Source organism: Acinonyx jubatus, chromosome B4 (assembly GCF_027475565.1).
Source record: "Acinonyx jubatus isolate Ajub_Pintada_27869175 chromosome B4, VMU_Ajub_asm_v1.0, whole genome shotgun sequence".
Lineage (NCBI taxonomy): Eukaryota > Metazoa > Chordata > Mammalia > Carnivora > Felidae > Acinonyx > Acinonyx jubatus.
The window spans coordinates 114930660-114954929 of NC_069387.1; the positions used below are offsets into that span (position 1 = coordinate 114930660).

The window sequence follows — 24270 nt, forward strand, 5'->3', positions numbered from 1 at the left end:
GTGTTTGCTGTATGGCAGGCACAGTTCTAGGTGTTCATGACAATGTGACAACACGCTGCTCTCGTGGATTTTACATTCTGTTGTTCCAGCTATCTAATCATGCCACAAATCTGCGAGTGCCTACGTGACAGGCACTGTTCTAGACACCGGGGAAATAACGGTGTCCCAGGAGACCCTTGGGAGACTCCGAAACAATGTGATGATTTTATTTCTTCTCAGAAGAAAGTGGAAATAAACTCTGATTGTAAAGCAAAGCAAACTGCATTAAAATTTGTGAGTTCTCAACTTAGAAGATAAACCACATGTTTTGCAACGATGGAAGAGACTGTAAAATGTGTGCAAAATTCTTGCAAAACATCCCTATTTGTCCATAAATCATGCTTGCTTGCTATGAAATGTTTCCATGAGAGAACAGTAGGGAACTTGCCCCTGAGGGTCTAAATTAAATAAGTTTTGATTAGAAGTTACCATTGAACCTGCTTAAAGAGAGTTTGTGCCCTAGGGGAAATTACAAATGGGTTAAAGCAGGGAGCTCCTTTGAAGCAGCTGCCAGTCAATCTCCATAAAGTAGTCAGGGTGTGGACTGCAGGGAAAGCCTCTTGTTTGTCCCCAAAACCAAAGGGGATCAGAGGCAGTAAACTGCTCAGGCAGTAAATCACCTTCAGCCAGAATATTTCTTAGCACTGATTTCTAAGGAACAAAAGGGCAGTACAAAACCTCTGCTTATCTCTTTCTTGTGCCCTGAAACTTCCTTCTCTGTGTCACAAAAAGAACCTTGTAAGAATTAGCCCTTACTTATGGCAGGAGGAGAAGCAACCCTTACTTATGGCAAGGTCCTAAGAACAGTAGTGAGCAAAACCAGATATGAGCCTTGCTTGCATGGTGCTTCTGTGTAGGGAAGGAGAAAGACTTTGGTAATCACACAAACCAATTTAAAATGAATACTGTGGTAACAACAATGAAGAGGCCATACACAGCACCAGAAAACCCTATACGGGGACTTGACCTGGTCATAGAGGTCAAGGAATGTTCCTTTGAGCAAGTGGTTCTTGAGCTGAGACTGTAATTACCCGGGTCAAGACTACGCCATGTGGCGGGAAGGGCTAATAGTAGTGAACAACCTCAGTTCAGGTCTCTGATCTCAGGAGGGTATTTAGTTTAAAAGGCAGCACTCTGGAGTGGCACCTGGATGGCTCAGTGTCTGACTTTGGCTCAGGTCATGGTCTCACGGTTTGTGGGCTCGAGCCCTGGGTCAGGATTTTCTCTGTCCCTTCCCCACTCATGTGCACTCTCTCCCTAAATAAACAAACTTAGAAAACAACAAACAACAAGAACAACAACAGTATACTGGGGAGTAAAGACTGCCAGGGTTTGAATCTCAACTCTTACTACCTACTGTGCAAACTTAGGGAAGACATTTTACCTAGCTAAGCCTAATGTGTCTTCTCTGGAAATGGGATGACAACTTATAACACTGTTGTAACGATTAACATAATACTTATACAAGTTATTTCTCATTACAAAGGTTTTGAAGGAAAGGGAAATATCGTACTCTTCTCTGTATCACCAACCTTCAGCTAAAAGGAGGCATTCCGTAATTACTTGCAATTCATTGATTTATATCACGGAAATGATTCTTTTGACCTCAGGGCTAAGGTTCAAACACCTATGAAGTCTACTCGCTAACTAGTTACAGCTTAAGGAAGTCATAAAACCCTCCCCGGTATCTTGGAGGAGCTTGAGGATTTAGGAGAATGAGAAGGAAAGCGTTAACAGGAAGTACGGACTTGGGTTTTACAGGAGGCATTCCAGGAGAGTACAGCCAGGCATTCCAATCAACTTGATTGAGAATATCAACCTGCGAACAGGAAGGGCACCCAGTTTGCTACAGAATAGGCTTTTCCATTGGAAACAAAAAGAATCTAAAACAGACTTTTAGGTCCTCAAATCTGTAATTTTGTCTATACTGACATAACTAAAATAAGAAAATTATAATGCATTTCTGAAACATGCTATTGCAGATCTCTCTGAAATATATACACATTAGTTCATGTTGTTGAGATCACATTTTAAATAGGAAAAAATACAATGAAAGGTTCAATCTTACATTCTAGACCAGTACCACTATTAAGTAATTCAAATCAGCCTAACAAATAGCCATTAGATGAAGATATATTGGGCATGAAAAATAAGGAAGTTTTTAAAAGCCAACCTTATCTTTAAAGTGGGAATACAGGAAATCCTTCCAGTCATCAGTGGTTATGCTCTTATAGGAAAACTTCTCAACATAAGCTTTTAGAAATCCTAGGAAAACCTCTAAGAGTTAAAAAAAATAAAAAGAAAAGAGAAAAAGAAAAGTTGATTAATGGAAAGGTAACTATTTAATATTTTGGGGGGTCCTTAGTGTAGTACTATTAACCATAGAGAACAGAGAATTTTCAGAGAATAGCAAAACCAGTAAGGGCTCCAGTGGTGAAAGAATGTTCAAAAAACGAGGTAGGACTTAAGCTGGGCCTTGAAAAGTAAATGTAATTTAGGGGAAGGGAGAAGAGAAATCCTAATTACAATTAAGAGGAAGATACAATGAAGAAACATAGGGGGGCGCCTGGGTGGCTCAGTCGGTTAAGTGTCTGACTTCAGCTCAGGTCATGATCTCACGGTTTGTGAGTTTGAGCCCCACATGGGGCTCGGAGCCTAGAGCCTGCTTCAGATTCTGTGTCTCCCTCTCTCTCTGCCCCTCCCCTGCTCACGCTCTTATGCGCACGCTCTCTCTCTCTCTCTCTCTCAAAAATAAATAAATATTAAAAAAAAAAGAAAGAAACATAGAAAGAACCCACAACACAAATTCTAAAAGCAATGGCCTCGGTGTGACCCGAAAGGAGAAGAATAATTTGGGACTGGCAGAATGCGTATGGGTGAAGAAGGGCCTTCAAAGTCCATGAGCAAAGGAGAATACCTCAACACCCATTGATAGGGGAAGGTTACATAAACTCAGCACATCTGTATAATGAACGAGTGTGGTGGCATTAAAGAACATTAAGACAGATTTGTATGTTCTGACATGGAAGGATATCTGCGGAACACTGCTGAATTTAAAAAAAAAGGTAGAACAAATTTTACATATATATATATATATATATAAATATATATAATATGATCCATTTTCTATAATTAAAATATATTTGTCTGTTTGTTCATTTATACTTAGAAAAGAATCTGGAGCCATGCACACCAAATGGCTAACAGTGCTTAGCTGGGGAGTGGAAAGGGGCTGAGGGACTCTCACAAACTTCTGTACCACATAATTTTTTTTCAATAAGTACATACTATTTTCATAATTTTTAAAATACTGATGTGTTTTCTTTAAAGACAAGCAACACAATTTTATTTAATTTTAAATAAAATTTAATTGCTCTCAAAAAAAAAATCAGAAAGTGCCAACTACTTGCCTGGGCCCCCAAGAAGTTGTTCAAGGTAAAAGAGTAAAGCAAAGCCCTTCTCATAGGGAACTGAAGAATATGCTACATCAGGGTCCACATTCGTCAGATCAACCACAAGTTTGGTGTAAGGATGTGTATCTCCAAACGTCTTTATCTGCAAGACACAGAATTCGATGAATGTTCAAATATGAAGACTGGTTACCACCATGCAAGCCCAGAGGCATAACTTTAGTAGGACAGTCTAGAGCCTAAACTGAGAGACTAGAAATTGTAGGGTATGTTAGCATAAATTTCTGGAAGTCTATTAATGGAATGGCTACTTGTGTCATGTTCCATAACATTTCCTGCCCAATAGTGGGTTTTATTCTTATAAAAAACTAGAAAGATGCTTCAATTCCTGGTCAGCAAATTCAGCCTTTAGGAGGGAGCACTGAAAAATGACATAAATATACCAAATAAAATTCAAACTAAGTAACTGACTACATTAATTGTAAAGACCCAATGAGGTCCTACTGGTCATGAACATGACCTTACACAGCATAATGATTAGCATGTATCAATAGAATATTATACCAGATCTGCTTGATTTTCCACACCTGTAAAAATGGCTTTCTTGTTGCTACCTAGTAAAGTTAGTTTACAAACTATACTTGAATGCCTGTACAACCTTGGATGAATGCTTTTCACATCATGACTCACTTACTGAATTCTGTAGTTCTCCCCATCCTCCCAGAGCATGAAAATGTCTGAACTTTTCACCAAACAGTCGTCCACAAATGTGGCGTTCCAAGTACACAGTATGTCCTTCGTTTAACCTGAAAAAAATTTTTTTTTGTAAATAAAATAAAAACAGTGACACAGTCGAAAGGAAAGAGCATTTTAATGAACAAAAATTTCCTTTTGGCTTTTCCAGAGTAAAGCATTGTAAAGCACAAACACTACAGTCAAAGCAGATTGCCTAAATGGCTATTCTGCATTCCATTCAGAACAATGGGAAGCCCAGCCCAGCAGATAGCCTAGGGGAAAATTAAGCCTGGGTTCTTGTTTGACGTGTGTATTAAAATGTGACCATACCAGGAACTAAATAACAAGCATAAGCTGAATACTCCACTCTCCCTAACATTGTGACAAGTGTTGCAGAATTTTTTTTAACTGTCTATCAAAGAGATGATAACAAAGAACAACAAGATGTTTCCACAAAACAATTCAGAGGGCCAGGAAGTAAGGAAAGAAATTAATAACAAGGACCAATAAAGAAATAATAATAATAGGGGTGCCTGAGTGACTCAGTTGGTTAAGCATCTGACTCTTGGTTTCAGCTTAGGTCACGACCTCACAGTTCGTGAGTTCGCTCATGTCAGGCTCTGCGCTGACAGTATGGAGTCTGCTTGGGATTCTCTCTCCCTCTTTCTCTGCCCTCCACCCCCACCGCATCTTTCTCTCTCTAAATAAAATAAAGAGAAATAATAAAAAAATCTTACCAAAAGTGGTCCCAAGTTTTGTTGGTCACTAGATTTCCTGTCCAACTATGAGATATTTCATGTGCAATAACCTAAAATGGAAATGATTCATAGTAAACAGTGGAAGGGGTTAGGAGTGAAATGGATCACTTTAATCTAAACTCCATAAGTAGGTACTCTAGGTCTTTTAATTCCATGTTCAATTTTTTTTTTAGCATCAGCTGAGATATTCAGGGAGTTAGTTCAGCATATGAATCATAATTTGGCCAAGGACAAAAGTACAGTTTAAAAAATTAGAAACAGGGATGCCTGGGTGGCTCAGTTGGTTAAGCATCCAACTTCGGCTCAGGTCATGATCTCACAGCTCATGGGTTCAAGCCCCGTGTCAGGCTCTGTACTGACAGCTCAGAGTCCGGAGCCTGCTTTGGATTCTGTGTCTCCCTCTCTCTCTCTCTCTCTGCCCCTCCCCTGCTTGCGCACTATCTCTGTCTCTCAAAAATGAATAAACGTTAAAAAATAATAATAAATTAGAAACAAGAAACTATTTAGAAAATATTAAGTGGAGATATCACTCCATTAAGACGTATTTCATAAACGTATGAAGATCAGACCATAAAGTTATGAAATCTATTAAATCTAACTGTTAATGTAACAACAATCCCCAAATTATCTTTTATAACCATATCTTCAATGTAATAATACAATGGGTATTTTAGAAAAATCAGTTGACTTAATAGTTCTTGAGGGTAAGACCCTGATAACAAATTTTAACTTACATTGGAGAGTGACTTGTCTCCTGCCTAAAAAAGAAGAAAGTTATCTTAGTATTCAAATTACAGACTATATTTAGAAGGCCGCCTGCATCAGGATGTATTGTGGTATCAGTAGTCCACTGTATTTCTACTATGGCACTCCAAAGGGTATGTACGGAGAAAATTAAACAAAAAATGCAGGACTAAAAAAATAGCATAATGCTTTCTCTCCCTCATCTCAGGAATTTTTCCAGGACCAGGAAGGCAAGTATACTTATCTCTGACTAACTTTCGGGAAACATGTCTCCTACTTCCACTTTTTATATCTGCCCTAATTTCCCTCATGTACCTTATTCTCTCCTTATTGCCCACAGTGCATTTAAGAAAAGTCTGTAGTGATTTAAAGCAGCTTACAAAGGCACATGAGCTATAGCTATATACTGTAGGTCCAATCCTTCCCTATGCATGGTCAAGTAAGCTTTTGTTTATTTTGTTGTACCAGTACCTCTACACCAAGTGTAAATGGTCTAGTTTCTCTGTCTGGCTGCATCATTCATCAACAGATTATTGTTATACAGCCTTCCCTCCCCCAACGTCTCTGCACACCTTGGACATAATATTCTTTTCTCCCTAAGGGCCATAGTATTTTCTTTTGAAAAATAAGATGATGAAAATAACCATAATAAGCAATAAAATCAGGAAGGAAGAGGAGTTACATAAATAAGAGAAAATACGTTTTTAAAAAACATATTATTAGGAGTCTAAGGCTCTTCGTGCCTAGCTTTATGTTTGGGGAGAACTCGGTTTCAAAGGAAGAAATATTTATACTTACCAGCAGAGTAGGGGTTACAAAAGTGAGGCAAGGATTTTCCATGCCACCGTAAGGGAAGGATGGTGGCAGGACTAACAGGTCATACTGCCCCCAAACATACGGTCCTCCCAGATCTTCTGCAATTTTAAGCATAGATTCAGTCTGGAAAATTAATGCATATATATTTGTATGTCTTAGTCATTCATCACAATGATGGATTTCTTAAACGTGTATATTGCTTTCTATGAAGGTTATGAGTTAATGATGCTCATTTTAAATGATATTGGCACAAAAAATGCAGCAACTACAAAGTCACATAAAATAAGGTGTATTTGATTCTCTTACTACATCACTTAACACCATAACATTTCATCCTTAAAACCTTAAATCTACTGTCTACCACGATTATTAAAAAGGGGAACTAGATGACCAACCTCAGAAAATTCATAAGCAGACTTTTCCACCTGCTCTTTCTCAGACCAAACCAGTGTTCTTGGGCCAATCTTCCTGCAAAATTAAAAAGCTTAATAAGCGAAATTCAAGACAACTTACCTCCCTGGTTCTAGGAAAGAGCTGAAGTACTATACACAAATCCTTGCAGTACTAGCGTGATTTACCACGTGCTTATGGGGAGGAGGTGAGGTTAAATGGCTTCTCTGAGATACAAACCTGCTGTTGTACATGCAGCTCTAGAAGGAGGCACAGGCTAAGCCAAATGAAAACTGAGACATAAAGTGCCTTGATTGGCTCTGGTAAGAACTTTGGGGACCTAGTTTCCTCCCACAATCTCACAGCTATAGAAACCTAATCATGGCTCAGTAAGACGTTATTCCAGAACAGGGGCAGATGTAAACTTTGTTATGCATTTATAGGTTGAACACTCATATAAGAAGAAACAAGTAGAAAAACAAGGAAATCATGTCACATGCTGCAACATAACTGAAACTTGAGGACATTATGCCTAATAAAACAAGCCAGTTACAAAAGAATGAATACTCTAGGATTCCACTCATGAGGTATCTAAAGTAGTCAAATTCATAGAAACAGAGTAGAATGGTAGTTACCAGGGTGTGGAGGGAAATAGAAATGGGAGTTGTTTTCTAAAGGCTAGAGAGTCTCAGTTTTGCAAAATGAAACAGTTTTGAAAATCTGTTTCACAATAATGTGGATATACTGAACACTACTGATTACTGAGCTGTACATGTAAAAATGATTAAGATAGTAAATTTTGTGGGGTTTTTTAAACCACAACTTAAAAAAAAAGAAGGACACCTGGGTGACTCGGTCAGTTAAGCTTCTGACTTCGGCTCAGGTCACGATTTCATGGTCCATGAGGTCAGGCCCCGCGTCAGGCTCTGTGTTGACAGCTCGGAACTGGAGCTTGTTTCAAATTCTGTGTCTCCCTCTCTCTCTCTCTGCCCCTCCCCCATTCACGCTGTACCTCTGTCTCTGTCTCTCTCTCTCAAAAAATAAACATTAAAAAAAATTTTTTTTTTAAAAGGAAGAAACAAATGGAACTACATATATCACTTATATAGGGCTAGAAGTCAAAAATATTTTTTTCATCTACATTTCATCTTAAAAATTTTATGTAGCACCACCAAACCCCGAACAACAAGATTTTGCCTAGGTGTCCCGTCCCAGAGAGGCAGTGGATTCTAGGTTGTTGCTTCTCAAACTTGCATAATGTGCATACAGATGATCTGGGAAGCTTGTTCATCTGCAAACTTTGACTTAGTAGGTCTGGATAGGGCCCAAGAATTTGCATTTCTAACCAACTCCCAGGTGATGCCAAAGCTATTGGTTTCTACACCACACTGAGTAGAAATGTAACTCACACTATCTAATACATTTAAAGGGAGCCACAAGTATAAGCTGCCTATTTAATTTTAGATTGCCTAGTAGTCACATTTTAAAAAAAGTGGGGGGCGCCGGGGTGGCTCAGTCGGTTGAGCGTCCAACTTCGGCTCAGGTCATGATCTCGTGGTCTGTGAGTTCGAGCCCCGCGTCGGGCTCTGTGCTGACAGCTCAGAGCCTGGAGCCTGCTTTGGATTCTGTGTCTTTCTCTCTCTCTGCCCTTCCCCTGCTCATGCTCTATCTCTGTCTCTGTCTCTCTCAAAAATAAATGAACATCAAAAAATTAAAAAAAAAAAAAGGTAAGAGCATGCTCATTCTATAATACTTGGAAAATCTGAAGGGCAACTGGTAAAGACTTTAATTTAAAATTAGTTGCTATTTACATTTTATAATTAGATTTGATTTTTCCAGAGCTGTCAGCTTGGTATCTTGAGAAATGCACAAATGAGCTATTAGTTAATCCTGCCAGAGATTCAAGATGCCTCAAGTTTAACCTTTTCATAAACCTCAAGATTTGTTCAAAAGCTCACCTGCTTTCTAAAGCTCCAACAACTAAAGCGATCAGGTAGCAGGGGATCGGAACCTAAAGGGAGTGAAAAAAAAAAAAAACAAAAAACGAAAAATAATAAAAAACAACCCACACACATGCTCAAATTAGTGCTTAAAAATGTTATAGAGTAAGACAATTCATATTTAAAAGTAAATAAATTCCTTTTCAAATTTCACAGTTCTCATTTTTAGGGGGTCAAATGGTTCAAAATTGTGATGTAAAACATTTCAAAACATCTATTTCTCTTTCAATTTACTAGGAAGGACAGATTCTGAAATGTGAAAATCATGATTGCACCAGGTCTATTTCAAGCATTTCTCAAAAAGTAATCTGTAAGAAGGAACTGTGCTTTTTCTCTTAAGTTTTCAGTGTTTTCCTTGATCTAAAACAATATTTTACTTTCTTTTTTAAAACCGCTCCTCGTATATTTGAGAGACATATAAAAGAATCCAGCAGTAAGAGGATGCTGAAGGTTTGGGAGCCTGGAATCCCAGATGCTGGTGTAGGAGCAAAACTGTCCGCTGTGGCTCAATTACATGTACTGTGAAGGAGGTCAATTAAAAACAAAAACAAAAACAAACATGCACAGGGCTGCCTGGGTGGCTCAGTTGGTTAAGTGTGAGACTTTGGCTCAGGTCATGATCTCATTGCTCATGGGTTCAAGTCCTGTGTTGGGTTCTGTGCTGACAGCTCAGAGCCTGGAGCCTCCTTTGGATTCTGTGTCTCCCTCTCTGTCTGCCCCTCCCCTGCTCGTGCTCTGTCTCTGTCTCTCTCAAAAATAAATAAACATTAAAAAAAAAAACTAAAAGCACTATGTATAAACACACACACATAATTCATCAAAGGTCAAAGATGCAAGTCAAATTACCAGCTTAAATTACACAGGAATTTTAACTTTAAGAATTGTAACACAGTGTTGTTGGTTTTTTTCTTTTTTCTTTTTTGGTCTAATATAGCCCTTCCATTTATAAACACTAAATAACCACATGCCTGTACTGTGGTACCAAGGCGGGCAAAAGTGTAACTTAAAATAACAGAAAATCTGCTACTAACTGGGATAAGAGAAAATGGGATCAGGCCATGCTCCCCACTTTGCTTATCCAGCAACCCCTTTCTTTAGTACAACTCTGTAAGTAGAACACACCATTTTATAGGCACAAAAGAAAAAGAAATGAAGAAAAAAGAAGCTGCTTCCTAAATTCTGAAATATTTCAAATGTAATTTTCTCTCTGGATGGGTAAAAGCTATTCGTAGTTCACCACCAATTAAACCAAAAATGTAGACCTAAGAACTTACTTTTTGGCTGAATCTATAGATTTTCCTGCTCGGGTCTTCTGGGTCAGGTGCTTCTCCATCACGAATGGCACTCATAAGTGCCACCAATTCTTTAGGAACAGACACCTAATCAAGAAGAGAAGTCATTTCCAGTTATAAATAAAAGATGCTATGTATCTTAAACTCTGTATGTAAAATAATGTATTCTCCCCTTCTTAACTGTGCAATAGACTGTTGGCCAGGTAAGTTTGTACATATCAGGTTTATAAATAAAGCTAGCAATACATAACACTGGCTTCTTTCAAAACAAATGTGAAGTATCTATCTATCCATTCATCCATCCATATTACAAGCATTAGGTAGAAACTAGTTTAAAATTCTAGCTGTGCTACTTACTAACTGCCTGGGCTGCTGGAATCAAGGACTATCCCCTCAGTATTAACGATCGAGGAAACATCCATTCCAAGTTCTAGACTTTCATATTCTTCTTGCGTGGCCCAGTATTTAGAGCTATCTCTGGGGCAGATACAGAATCAGGAGCTCCAGAACCAGTGCTACAACAACCATAATTCTAGCACTGAAAAGCATTTGGGAAATAATTTGGTTCTGCTTCCTCTATTTAGGCAGTGATGTGTTATACAGATGAGACACCTGAGGTCGTGAGGTCATAAGACTTGCCTCGGGTCATGCAGTTATTAAGTGGTAGAGGAGAGTCTAGAAGCTGAGATTCTTTGCCTCCAAGTATATAGTGTTCTATAGCCCTATACCCAGTAGGTGTGGTTTGGTGTGGGATGATCTCAGAATCAAGAAGGCCCCGTTAAGACAGGTTGGTCCTCAATTCTATTTGCTTGGTCCAAATAGGTCTGGCCTGGGAGCTAGTATGTATGTATGAATGTATGTATGTATTTAATATTATTTAGTGCTTATTATTTATTTAGTATGTATTTATTATCATAGTCCTTTCTGAAAAACGATTAGCAGTACCTATGACAAGAACAAGACGGAAATGTATCAGTAAATCTGCAATATATGCCTGTTAGGATACCTAGATAGAAATTTACGTGGCTACAGAGCACATTTCTAGAACGTTTAATCCTGCAAATGTTAATTTTTAAAAGTTAAAAGACATTGTCCCCAAGTTCTTGCTTTGAGGTCCTTTATTCTGAATTTCTTTTACAATCAACATAGTACCCATTTCCTTTTATTACACTTATGTTCAAAACTGCCTTTAAAAGAGAGATGCAGGGGCACCTAAGTGGCTCTGTCGGTTAAGCGTCTGACTTCATCTCAGGTGATGATCTCACGGTTCATGGGTTCATGGGTCTCAGCGCCATGTTGGGCTCTGTGTTGACAGCTCAGAGCCTGGAGCCTGCTTCAGACTCGGTGTTCCCCTGTCTCTCTGCCCTTCCCTCTCTTGCTGTCAAAAATAAATACACATTAAAAAAATTAAAGAAAAAGAACTTATTTAAAAGAGAGATGCAGGGGCACCTGGTTGGCTCAGTTGGTAGAGCATGAGACACTGGATCTCGGGGCTGTAAATTTAAGCCCCATGTTGGATGTAGAGATTATTTAAAAATAAAATCTTGAGAGATGCAAAATGAGGACCCCAGCTTGTTTGGGACATATTTCATATAGAATTTAGTTAAGTAAAGTATTACTAACTATAAAAATCCAACTATTTTCTCTGCTTATCATTTCTACCACATTTACTTACATGAGTCATTTAATTTAGTTAATAATTTGTGATACTTACCTCAGCGCTATAGGTTGATTTCACAGAAGGAGTGTCCTGGCAAGGAAGAATTGCTCTGCAGTGGATGGCCTTGGGGGGGGGGGGGGGAGGGGAAGAAAGAGAAAGCTATTCCCATTTCTTATAAATCAAGTCATTAAGAAATCGTTAAAATTGCAGCACTGTCCTTAGACACATTCTTTTTAAAAGTATGTCTCACACTTGCTCAGATCTATTGAAGTAGCAAAAACAGACTTGTGGACAAAAAAGTTTGATTTTCCATTTTAATGTATGGTCAATCGTCACATTTCAGTTGAAGCAGGAAGGAACCTTAAACATTGTTTCCTACTCTCTACTTAGAGTAACAGTAGTGCCCAGTGAGAAGCTGTTAGGGACCCTGAGAAAAAAAAGGCTCGTTGGTAAAATAAAATGGCAAACCATGCATTCTACATCCCTGTCTTAATGAGTCATTTGGAACATAGCCTCCTGAAGACTCTGAAAAGACCTAAAGAAACCTGTTTGAATTCTTACAATTGTTTTTGACGGGGAACTATTTTTCTCTGGTCAGTTATTAACATCTCATGGGACGTCTGTGTTCTGAGGAAAACAGCTTGGGGAATGTCGCTAGAGTCTTGACATTTCAGTTTTGCAGCAAACTTGGAAAGTAAAAACGCAGATGAAAAGGAGAAAGAACAATCTTCCGCAATACCATCTAGACAGATTCATTCGCATGAGATGCAGTGTTTTTCTGCTTCCCCATCCATCTGTCACGAGTGCCGGTTCCATCAAGAAGAATGGCCAGAGTACCCATGATTTTGTACCCTGGCCGACAAACAACTCTGGACTGACTGCTGGTGAGCAAAGCAGCCCCAGCCTCCTTGAGACAGTCCCCTGAGCTTAAAGGAGCACGGACACTAACATCTCTGTCTGAACTTGTTACAGATCCTAGACATACTTGCTGCCACTGCACGCTCCTTACAACCCCCAAACTCTAGCCCTTTTCACTTCCTATCTAATAGATTCTCCAAGGACATGGGATCCTAAATGACTTCTACCTGGATTAAGTGAGACTAGAAGAACCACCTGATTCTCCGAAAACAGGCCTCTAAGACCATGTCTTTGGAGTTCCTTAACGATCTCTAGTTGGTGGCTCAGCAGCACCAAAGTGGTTTTGACAAGTGTCTCACTGGAAAAGCCCACACCCAGGCACACGTGCGGAGGGCAACCGTAGCAAACTTGTCGAACAAAATCACGTCCAGCTTCCCCATTAACTGCAGTCATTTCTTAATTTAACTGCAATCTCTTTCCTGTATTTCAAACACTGTTGCCAATAAGAAGTGGAATACCATATTGAAAATTCGCATTCTTGTGACTCTCAAATCTTGCACATGTTGGCAACTTTAGATTACGGACATTCTAAAAGAAGTACTGACTGAAAATCAGATGTTTCTAAGAGAGCACACAACTTGTACACTTGTGCCTAGAAAACTGTATCTCTTTCAGATTACTGAACTAAGGGTTTCCTGGATTAAAAAGGTATTCCAATTGCCAATAGAAAGTAAACATGTCTATTTTGTGTTCCACTATTGCTTCTTTTTTAATAGACTTGTATTCATATTTGAGCCTAACATAGTATCTATCCCAGAGGAATACTGAGAGGATTAAGTATGCAAAGTACCTAAAGTATGCAAAGTGCTGGAAAATACAGTAAGTGTTTAATAAAGTGAGTTCCTTTAATTGTAAATTATTTGATTACTAACAGAATTAGATTTTTTTCTTTTTAGAAGATAGTTTGATATGTATTATCCTTGTGACAGATTGTCTCTATAGGATTCTTTATTCTTAGTTTTTATTTTATTTATTTTTATTTTAATATAATTTATTGTCAAATTGGCTAACATACAGTGTGTAAGGTGTGCTCTTGGTTTTCGGGGTAGATTCTCTTGGTTTTTGGGGAATCCCAACAAATGCCCTCCTCAACGCCCATCACCCATTTTTCCCTCTCCCCAGTACCACCTCCCTATCAACCCTCAGTTAGTTCTCTGTATTTAAGGGTCTCTTATGGTTTGCCTAACCTCCCTCTCTGTTTGTAACTATTTTTTCCCCTTCCCTCCCCCCCCCCCATGGTCTTCTGTTAAGTTTCTCAAGATCCACATATGAGTGAAAACATATGATACCTGTCCTTGTCTGACTCACTTATTTCACTCAGCATAATACCTTCCAGTTCCATCCACATTCTTAGTCTTTAAAGAGAAATAGTTTAAGTCGTGTCATTTTAACAGTATTTTAATATATTTACAAAACATATACAGTTGTAAATGTGTAAGAAAAATCTGGAATAGATGCAAACCTAACTCAGTGGTGGTTACTTCTGTGCAATGATGTCTGCAGAAGACTGAAAAATCTGAGCTTTCACTTTCCATTTATAATTAACATTTTTCATAACCAGTACATATTACTTTTGCCTTATTAATTTTTTCCTTTCTATTTTATAACCATTTCTTGAGTGCCCACTTAAGAATGCCAAGTTCTATGCCAGGTGCTGGGGACAAAAATATAAATATGACCTAGATAGTCTACTTCAAAGGGGCATGATTTCAAACCGAAGGGAGTTTCTTTTTAAAAGTAATATATGAATGTGTTAATAATGAGAGATATCAATGAAAATACATATTGTTGTTATAACATACATTAAAATGCTATCTTAGGTGAGACCTGAGACCACTGTCCACTTTGCTTCATTGAACTGAATGTGCTGGGAATTCTATGTACAATGAATCATTCCAGATCTCTTTTACCTGGCACTGACTAAAGAGATATGGGTGTTCCTTCCCAGAAGTTTGTTCAGGAGTGAGCCACTGAAGAGCAGAAGACTTTGGAGATGTCTCAAAAGAAATTTCTATAACGACTTCTTGATTTCTGTATGCAACAAACAAATACATTAGTAGCATATAATTCAATCTAACTACAGTTTGGGTTCATAATACACAGAGTATACACTATAAATAATATTTTACAAGGTCTCGTGACTGATGGAGCGTAAGCTCTAGAATGCTGCCTCCTAAGTAGGTCAAGTTTGCCTCTCACGTTCTTACCTGAATGCCAGCTTCCGGGTCCTTTTCACTCCACCATGCTAACTGCTTACGAAGATGTAACAGGAACAGGAACTAATATTCGTGGAGTACACTACTGATTGTCACACACTTGCGCTTGTGGTATCATGTAATCTTTTATGATAATGGGAAAGTGGAAGAAATAATTTTGGAACCGTGACTACTCCAGCAGTGGATGCCACAGCACGACACAGAGTTGTACTGGACTGCAAACTTACCGGACAGGTTGACACTGAGAAGAAGCATTTAGAAACTTGTAGTCGTTTTTACGTCTGCTGAATCTAGTAATCAAAAATGTGTGCTTGCTTCTAATCTCTTCTTCCTAGCAATTCATTTTTATTGGATTTTATAAAAGAATCAGCCTGTGACAGACTGGAAATACCAAGAACTGGCCCTTTACCTCAGACAGTTTGAGCAGCACTCATCATGAGGAAATAGCAAGAGTTGTGGAGACTGGCAGCCATGCCTATGAATCCTGAATCTACAACCTACTGGTTCAGGGAACTTGGGCAAGTTATTCGACCACCCTCTGCCATAGTTCTTTATCTGCAGAAAGAGGTCAATGATATCTACCTGACAAGTTACATGTGGTTGTTTCTTTTTCTTAAACAGGAAGAGGAGGCATGAAAATACTGGCCACTGGAAGGTGAGGGTAGATCATTCTTGTTTTAGGCCAATGGTTTTCCACCCTTTCTCCCCTTCCCAATTTACCAAGGAGTGGGATACACCCCTGATATGACAATTGTGGCTGCCACTTTCTTGAATAAGTTATTTTATTTCTCTGAGGTTCCCTTTCCTCATTTGTAAAATGGAAATCACACCACAACGGTTATTGTAAGGATTAGATAAATTATGTAAATTCGGTAAGTTAGATAAACGTATTTAAAGCATTATCTCAAGACTGGTATACAGAAACGGTTCTATGTTTGTCATTGCCATTATTCCATTAATAAAAGTGGCTGGCCTCTGGGGAAAAGGTGAAAAATCTGCAGCTTGTAAAAGTTTCCCAGGTGATCCTGAAATGCCTCCTTAAGATGGCATGCTCCCATCATCACTCTAGGTATTAGTAAAATGATCAGTAAAGAAGTAACAGTTAGCAAAACTCCTATTCTTCAGGATTTTGTACAATGAATTTCTTTAGTATCTTAAGAACATATAATTTTTACCATAAACTTCAATCTGAGGAGATCAGTAAGAGCACCAGTTACTACCTACATTCAAACTAGAAATAGGAAAGGAAAATTGTTTACATTAAAAATACTTTTTCTCTATTATTTAGCTATGTAAAAGAGAAAGATAATAACATTCATACTTGCTCAGAGCAATAGGAAGAGAAATTTCCATTGGTGATCCTCTGTAACTTTGTCTTTCTCCAAGAGCATATTTAACGTCTTGTCCATTGATGACCACTTTTTCTATTGTGAGGTCCTTTGTATCCAAAATCTAGAATTAAATTAGCATTTTTAAGTGATAAGAAAATTGTTTTATATACACCAGAGAAAACTAATATTAGTTATGGGTTAACTATAATGATTACAGAGTAGAACTAGTTGCTCATAGAGAGTAAAATACAGAGTGAAATTACAAGAATTAAAGAAGTCAAAAGTTAGTGTAGGTCCTGTCTCTTGGGGCTCTAAGCTTCCTGAAAAATTTTTGGTTCTAAAGTTTGCATATATATCATTAGGTAATTCCAGGATAGTCCCACAAATTTGAGGTTTTAAGTGGAAGTCAAATCTAATTTAAAATGCCTTTGTTCCTATCTCCTAAAACTTAACTTTCCTGTTATGAAAAACATTCACCTCGAACTTAAAAGTTTCTTTAATCACCACTCCTTGTTGTATCTCACCATGTATTTCTTCCTGAAATTCCAACTCCTATGTACTTGCATCTATCCCAAAATTAAAAGAAACCCTGGCACTTGCTGGGCAAATACGCAGGCTGTATACTTGCCATTATGTACCTTGAAAAAGCCCAACCTGGGCGGCAGGGGGGCGCAGCTCCTACCACATGACCTACCGAGGACTGGGAGAGGGTGTCTACTTGCCGTGGCCCATCAAGGACAACTGCATGGGGCAGGAAAGGAGTGGCAGCAGGTGTCTGAGTGCTTTCCATCCCCATAATCCTCCATCCGAGCCCTAGAGACCATACCTTTCATCATCTCTCTCTTGCTCTAGAATCTTCAACCTTCCTATGCCACAAGACTGTTTCCAAACAACCTGAACAAGTCTCCCAATGTTACTTTTTAAACTTCACTTGATCAATCTGCCCTGATACCTATCCATTTGTCTCCTTCCTTTCTTTTTTTTAAAGTTTGTTTATTTTGAGAGAAAGAGAGATCGGCAAAGAGCATGCACACCCACAGGCGAGAGCCTGAGCAGGGGAAGACAGAGAGAGAGAGACAGAATCCTAAGCAGGCTCCGCGTTGTCAGCACACAGCCTGACGTGGGACTCAAACTCACAGACCCTGAGATCATGACCTGAGCTGAAATCGCGAGTCGGACACAACCTACCGAGCCACCCAGGCACCCCTGTCTCCTTCCATTCTTAAACTCTATGGGCAACCTATGGCTGCTATTTCCTCTTCCTCATCAATCTCTCCTCCTTTTTTCCTTTCTGCCTCTTCAGTCTGGCTTCTCCATCCTCTGCTACTGAGAAGGCAGGACACTCCTCCTGATCGAGGGGTCTTTTCTGCTCTGTAATCTGGACCCCCATCCACTCATAGCCCTTATGGGCCACCTCATCTGTTTGATGTCCTTTCCTTGGCTTCTTTGAGTTTAAACATGAATGGTTTTCCTCCTTGTCTAATGCCATTTCCTCCACCTCCTTTCTAGCTCCTAAAAATGGATATGTCCCAATGTTCTAGCTTTGATCCCTAGATTTTCTTACCATATTCGTCACTCTCTCATTCTCACTCATCCCGTGTCATCAACCAATACCTCTGTGCTGATGACTACAGTCTGTTTCTACAGTTGTTACCTCTTCCCCAGGACTGCTGCCGGGTTTCTTAGTTGCCTGCTTGACATTTCCATGGGAAATATTGCCTCATCTTCAGTGGGCTTCTCAAAATTCCAAAAATGAAGCTACCTGGATGTCCCTGAAATCAGTTCTCTCCCTTTATTTCTGTTCTGTTAACAGAATCCTCAAGGTACCTAAGGTTTGAGACATTCAAATAATCCACAATTGATCCCACTTCTCAATCCCCCATAGCCAATTAACAAATTTTTCTTTCATGCCGTCCCCATACTTTCTTCTCTGTCCTTTTACTACCACTGTAGGCCAGACCCTGCCTTAGAACCACCTGCGGTCTGATCTCCCTACTTCTGGCATCTTTTTACTGAGATCTGGCTGCAGTAGCAAGGGGAGTTAGAGGACCAGCTGCTTCGCTTTCAAGTTGGTTAACTGAACTATAAACTCAGGAAAAGTCACAAGGGCAGTCGTTAATTTGATGCCTACCTCTCTAGAGTCAATGATACTTGGTTGGAAAAAAATCTCCACTCTGGTTTGATCTTTTTTTTAAAGCAGCCATATTTGTTTTCCTGCTAATAGGTAATTATTCCTTTTGGGTTACTTTCTTCTGGGGGCACCTCAACCATCTCCCTTACTCTATATTAGTAGAACTGACTTATCTTCTTGCACTTGCATATTCAGAATATTTGGTTTTAATAGATTTATATCTTATTGAGAATGAGAGGGTTACTCCTTTGTGCCTTCCTATTCCAGTACCCATTTCTGGCTATCTGATTTATTTTAAAAACTTAATTTGAATATCTATGTATATAACTACTCATGTTTACACGACTTTCATAACCAAAAGGATGACTCAACTGGCTCATTTCCCAGAGGAACATATTCTATTGTCTGTATCGCCTAAACTTTTCAAATCTATTCAGAATCAGAGAGTCAGATTACTGTTATGACTATTTTTTTAATCTTTTTCATATCCTCTGAACTTAATACAGTAGTTGGTCCAAACCTCTCCTATAGCATTTATTGTACCATATTATATCGCTATGTTTTCTCTACTAGCTTGAGGGTTCTTAAAAAGACAGAAACCTTCTTAGGTTTGCATTCCCAGAGTTCAGCACAGTACCTGAAAAGTAGTAGGTATCAGTTGATATCAGCATGAAGCAAGTGCTGAGCCAAGAGACAATAGAAAACACAATGGTTAAGCTATATATCTCAAGTCTTAACCTCAGCTATCATTCTCAAATTAAGAAATTCCCCTTCAAATTTCACTAATAAACGTTATTAAACAATTGATCAAAAATAGTAATAGGACAAAAAGGAAACTGGATAGTTGAAAAGCTGGAAATAGTACTTTTCAATAAAGTTTTACTGAACACCAACTGTGTATAAGACCAAGATACCCACATGCAGTTGTAAGAAACAGACCTACTAATGGTAGGAAGTTACTAGGAAGTTACTCATTTACTATATCTCACAGTATCCTCTTTGAATAACACCCCCAAAACCAGCTGGCTAGATGCCATGGAATATATAACCAATTCCCTTTTGCACAGGCTGCTGGGAAGCTCCATGTTAAACCTCGCAACCCACTTCTCTTTTTTTAGGACTTTGTGCCATACATTTGGTTTCCCTACCCTTATTCTCTCTTCCTCCAAATTCTTTAAAAAAATTTTTTTTAATGTTTGTTTATTTGAGAGAGAGAGACAGAGCGTGAGTGGGGAAGGGGCAGAGAGAGAGGGAGACATAGAATCCAAAGCAGGCTTCAGGCTCTGAGCTGTCAGCACACAGCCCGATGGGGGACCCAAACCTACAAACCACGAGATCATGACCTGAGCTGAAGTCTCCTGCTTAACTAACTGAGCCACCCACGTGCCCCTCTCTTCCTCCAAATTCTTAAAGTATTTTTAATCTTATAATATTGTATATGTTTTTTTAAAGCAAGCTCAAATTCTTTCTTCAACAAAGCATGGCTCTAAATTAAAAAGCTTTATGGGGCACCTGGGTGGCTCAGTTGGTTAAGCACCGGACTTTGGCTCAGGTCATGATCTCATAGTTCGTGGATTTGAGCACCGCAGCAGGCTCTCTGCTAACAGTTCAGAGGCTGCTTTGGATTCTGTGTCTCTCTCTCTCTCTTCCCTTCCCCTGCTCACGCACATGTTCTTTCTCTCTCTCAAAAATGAATAAACATGAAAAAAATTAAGTTAAAAAGCTTTATGCCTCAGTATTATGTCTCTACATTTTCTATTTGTTACTTGCAGGATGCTATAACGAAAAAAGCATGGGGTTATTGTTAAAACCAAAACTAAAACAACACCTTGATTTGATTCCCAGCTCAGCTATTTACTTAGTGAAGACAGGAGGGTTTGCAGTCAGAAAGATCTGTGTTCACATCCTGGCTTCTGTAACTTACTAGTGAATGATCTTGGTCAAGACATTAAAAACTCTTTGAGCCATCAACTGACAGAACACCTAAAAAAATTGAAAATTTTAATACAAGAAACAAACGCTTGGAAGTTATCACAAATGAGTATTAAACTTCAGTGCAAATAACCCAAAACTTCAGAAGGATTTTCAGAAAAGCTGGGATTTAGTCCTAGCGGGGTTCCTTCAACATTCCCAGCATCAAGGACTCCGAGAATGAAGTGAGAAAGGACACTTGATGTCCTCACCCAGCACTGCCACTGGGTCCTCTCTATTGGTGGTGGTGAGGCTGAGGTTCTCTCACCTTCAAGATACACTTAGCACATTTTTAGTGCAGCCCATGTAAACTTTAGGCACTGCTTTCTAATTGAATTCATCCATTAGTTCATCAAACTAACAACACGTCCTCTACCTGCCAGGTGCTATACTAAGAACCTGAGATACAAAGAGCCATGAAACACAGAACTACCTTCAAGAGCCTGTAATCTAGCAGAGGAAAGATGCTAATGTTGAATAAATAAAACCAAACTCTTGGCCTCAAGTTGTGATAAATAAGCAAATTACAAACAGATGCCACTGTATACAACTAGACTTCCTTGCATAAAATCTAACACTATAATTCTCGGCTCTAATTTACTAAACAGACATGCCAGCCAGACATCCTGATTTAAAAACCTTACTTCTCTCAAGATTTGGGGAATGAAGAAAACAATGGGCAAGTTTTTAGATTGGAACATTGAATGTACATTCTTTTCCAAATTGAAGCATCCTGTCTTGTGCTTCCTCAAGGATCAGAGTTCAGTCTTTATTTTTACAAAACAGGTGAGAGTGCAAGGTCGTATTAAGCAGTGATAAACTATCAAAATCTACTTTCTTTTAATAAAAAGAGAGATTGCATTGAAGTGGCCAATCCTACCAGGGCAAAGCTGCCTGCAATAAAAGATAGCATGGTACTTCAGGCAGAACAAAGTACAACCTACAAGGAAATAGATATCTTCTTGCCTGTGATATTAATTTTCTTCCTTGTAGTATTTTTGGTGACTAAATATCAATATATAGAGGAGTCCACTTACTTTTCAAATCAGAATCAGTCTAGCAAGATGTTAAAGGACAAAGAGTAGGTTACCTGCTACATTAGTTCATATTAATAAACTCAAAACACAGGCCTATTACACAAACAGGAGTCATGAGAACCACCAATTCTTATCTAAACTTATAATTATACCCAACTAATTGACCCCACTAATTTCCCACCATCAAGCCTACAACGTATGGTGATCAGGTTGCTTAATGCTGTGCTTTAGTAGATGCCACAATACTCTATGCAAAATACACTGGGCCTGGCATTTTAAACCCTTGTCTCTCTTATTTCTAAAATGCTCACCTATGAAATTCTTCAGGTGGAAGGTACAATCCAAATACTATCACTTTGAGTAAGAACACTGAAAACAAGTTATGTTGTACACATAAAATAATTTAATCATGCTCCATAAATCTAAACAAACTTTTCATCACTCAAGTGGCTAGCGATCTTGTGAAAGTACATTACTTTCTAAGAAGCGCAATAATTACTCGCTCCTTGGAACCAACTATAATACACTGCATTGAGATACGCTTGGAAAGCCTGAATGGCCCAACGGTCCTTAAATTATTTGAAGAGAAGGGCAGTAAGAATCAAAGGTAGAAGGACCATGACCCTGGAGAAAAAGAGCTGCATCTAGAGTTAGCAGAGACTGGAAATACCAAAGCAGTAGGGATAGACGGGTCTGGAGCTGGAAATCCTAAGGGATTTGAGAAACACTGGTAGGGAGGCTGAGGAAAGACTACGATAGGTCGATGGGTCCCGTCCTGCAGACGTGCAGGTTGAAATAAGGTGCCTGGGAGCAAAGGATCAGCATCCGCAGGACATTGGGTGTGAGACCTAGATGAGACTGTGGACTGAGGAAGGTGCGCTGGGGGACTGGAAGAAATCTGGGGCCCGAGGAGGGAGTTCTGGGCTGCAGGCCGAGGAAATGGGGAGGCCACAAGGGGGTTAGCGCCAGAAACTAGGATTACAGGGGAGGGAGGGTTCGTGCTAAAATGAAGCCTGAGCGCTGGGTGAGGAGCAGGGCGTGGATGGGGCGCTAGGATGTGCCCAGGGACTGGGAAGAGGAGTCTGGGGAGAGAGGCGCAGGAAGAGACACTTAGGTATATTCAGGGGCTGACGGAGGGATGCAGAGACATAAGTGGGTTTGGGAGGAGGAGATATAGGGTGAGTGGGGGCTGAGGAAGGGGAGGCTGAGAAATGAGTGAGGGCTGAAGGGGAGGTGTGGAATATGAGTTGAGGGCTGCAGACGGACCGAGGTGCGGGGCTGGGAAGGGGCGGCAGCGGGGAAAGGCGCGCGACGCGGGCGGCCGGAGAGAGGCGGACACTGGGCGCTCGTCCCACCGTACCAGGCTGCGCAGATTGTCCTCCTGAGACTGCACCGTGAGCGCGGCGGTGCCGGTCAACACCCGGCGGGTAAAGTCGACGCTGCAGCGTAGGTGCAGGTGCTTGGTCCGGCAGACCGAAGCCGGAGAGGCCAAGGAGCACGTATCCACTACCTCGGGCATGGCTCTGGGGAGTCCCTCCGCACGCCGATCTGCACCCCAAAACCCAGCTGCCAGACTACTCGACTGAGAGCGAGAGGAGGGAGGGAGGTAAAGAAGAGCTGAAGGACTCGTGGCGCCCGCCGGGAAGGGAAGTTTCTCAAAGTGAGAGAAGAGTAGGTTGCCCCGTGGCTGGAACTACAAGTTCCGTGATGCAGAGCGAGGAGGCGTGCGCTATGCTCCCTGGGAGTGTGTGTGTGTGGTGGGGGGGGGTGCTGAAAGGACTGGGGACATTCCTGAAAGGAGAGGAGGAGGAAGAGGAGGGGAGTGGGAGCCGGTGGAGGGGTGGGCCGACGGAAATGATCCCAAGTGTAGCGGGGAGATCAAGTGAATGCTTCCATTTTAGTTTCGTCCAACTTCGGTAGAAATTGCAGTGGCAATTGAAGAATGTCAGACTTGTTGGTAGTAGCGGGCAGTAAAGACAGAGCAGGGTCAGAAGCAATAAGAGGCCTAGCAGAAGGCCTGCCTTCGTGCAGTTCCTCGTTAGTATAGTGGTGAGTATCCCCGCCTGTCACGCGGGAGACCGGGGTTCGATTCCCCGACGGGGAGGCACGAAGAGGTTTTTACGTTTTCTTTTTACTACCTTTACAACAACTGTGATAAAAGTGCACCTTCAAACATTTTAAAAGTTAGTACGGAAGAAATAACCAATGTCAAATTACCTGTAAGCGTTACTTTTTAAGAGTTGTTTGGTTGCTGGCTTGCCGTGTCGGCAACCCAATACACGTGAGCTAAATATTGCATCAATTCAACAGGATTTTCTTTAGTGCTTCTTAGGTACATTTCCAAGCCCTGGAGAGCAAAAACAGAATAAGCCAATATTCCCGTTTTAGAAATTTAGGAAGGTCATTTCAATATACTGTAATGAGAGAATTCTGTGATGTTGAGTATGTGCTGGCCACAAGATTGGAATTTGGAGCTGGGACATCTAGCTCGGCTCTGGGGCTCTTCCAGAAGGTGAGGAAAGATTGAGGATGATTTCCTTTGGGATGGGACCTCAGAGTTGAAGCTGGAAAAACGGGGAGAGGACAGGATTCAGAGTCCTTTAAATAGCTGGTTCTTTAATCCTGAATTCATGGAGCGGGGTGGGGGGGGGGGGCTGAGGGGGGAGGCGGGGCATTGAAGAATTTTAAACAAGTGAGGGACATGGTCAGATTCACGTCATGGAGAGAACGCTGGTGGTTATTCAGAGAATGGCTATGAGTTATCAAAAACAGAGGCAGGTGAGTTAGGAAACTATTAGAATAGTCCAGGAAGAGGATGCAGG

At 40.2% G+C, this 24270-nt stretch overlaps 1 protein-coding gene and 1 non-coding gene across 3 annotated transcripts in view; one reads left to right on the forward strand and one right to left on the reverse strand.

Moving 5' to 3' along the window:
* Positions 1–23091, reverse strand: part of LTA4H (leukotriene A4 hydrolase) — a 34676-nt gene extending 11585 nt beyond the window's left edge. The window contains exons 1-14 of one of the 2 annotated variants that reach the window (XM_015070488.3): positions 22809–23088; positions 16300–16430; positions 14673–14793; positions 11899–11967; positions 10167–10271; positions 8851–8903; positions 6898–6970; positions 6485–6625; positions 5677–5700; positions 4922–4992; positions 4144–4255; positions 3450–3594; positions 2213–2316; positions 1788–1858 (exon numbers count right to left, since the gene is read on the reverse strand). In XM_015070488.3, coding sequence (XP_014925974.2) covers positions 1788–1858; positions 2213–2316; positions 3450–3594; positions 4144–4255; positions 4922–4992; positions 5677–5700; positions 6485–6625; positions 6898–6970; positions 8851–8903; positions 10167–10271; positions 11899–11967; positions 14673–14793; positions 16300–16430; positions 22809–22967 — 1379 coding nt within the window. In that variant the 5' untranslated portion in view covers positions 22968–23088. Of the gene's footprint in view, positions 1–1787; positions 1859–2212; positions 2317–3449; positions 3595–4143; positions 4256–4921; positions 4993–5676; positions 5701–6484; positions 6626–6897; positions 6971–8850; positions 8904–10166; positions 10272–11898; positions 11968–14672; positions 14794–16299; positions 16431–22808 lie in introns of both variants that reach the window. The other variant, XM_053226628.1, reaches the window with a different exon arrangement.
* A 389-nt stretch (positions 23092–23480) lies between these two features.
* Positions 23481–23552, forward strand: TRNAD-GUC (transfer RNA aspartic acid (anticodon GUC)). The gene has a single exon. It is a non-coding gene; the product is annotated as a tRNA-Asp (tRNA).
* The last annotated feature ends 718 nt before the right edge of the window (positions 23553–24270 follow it).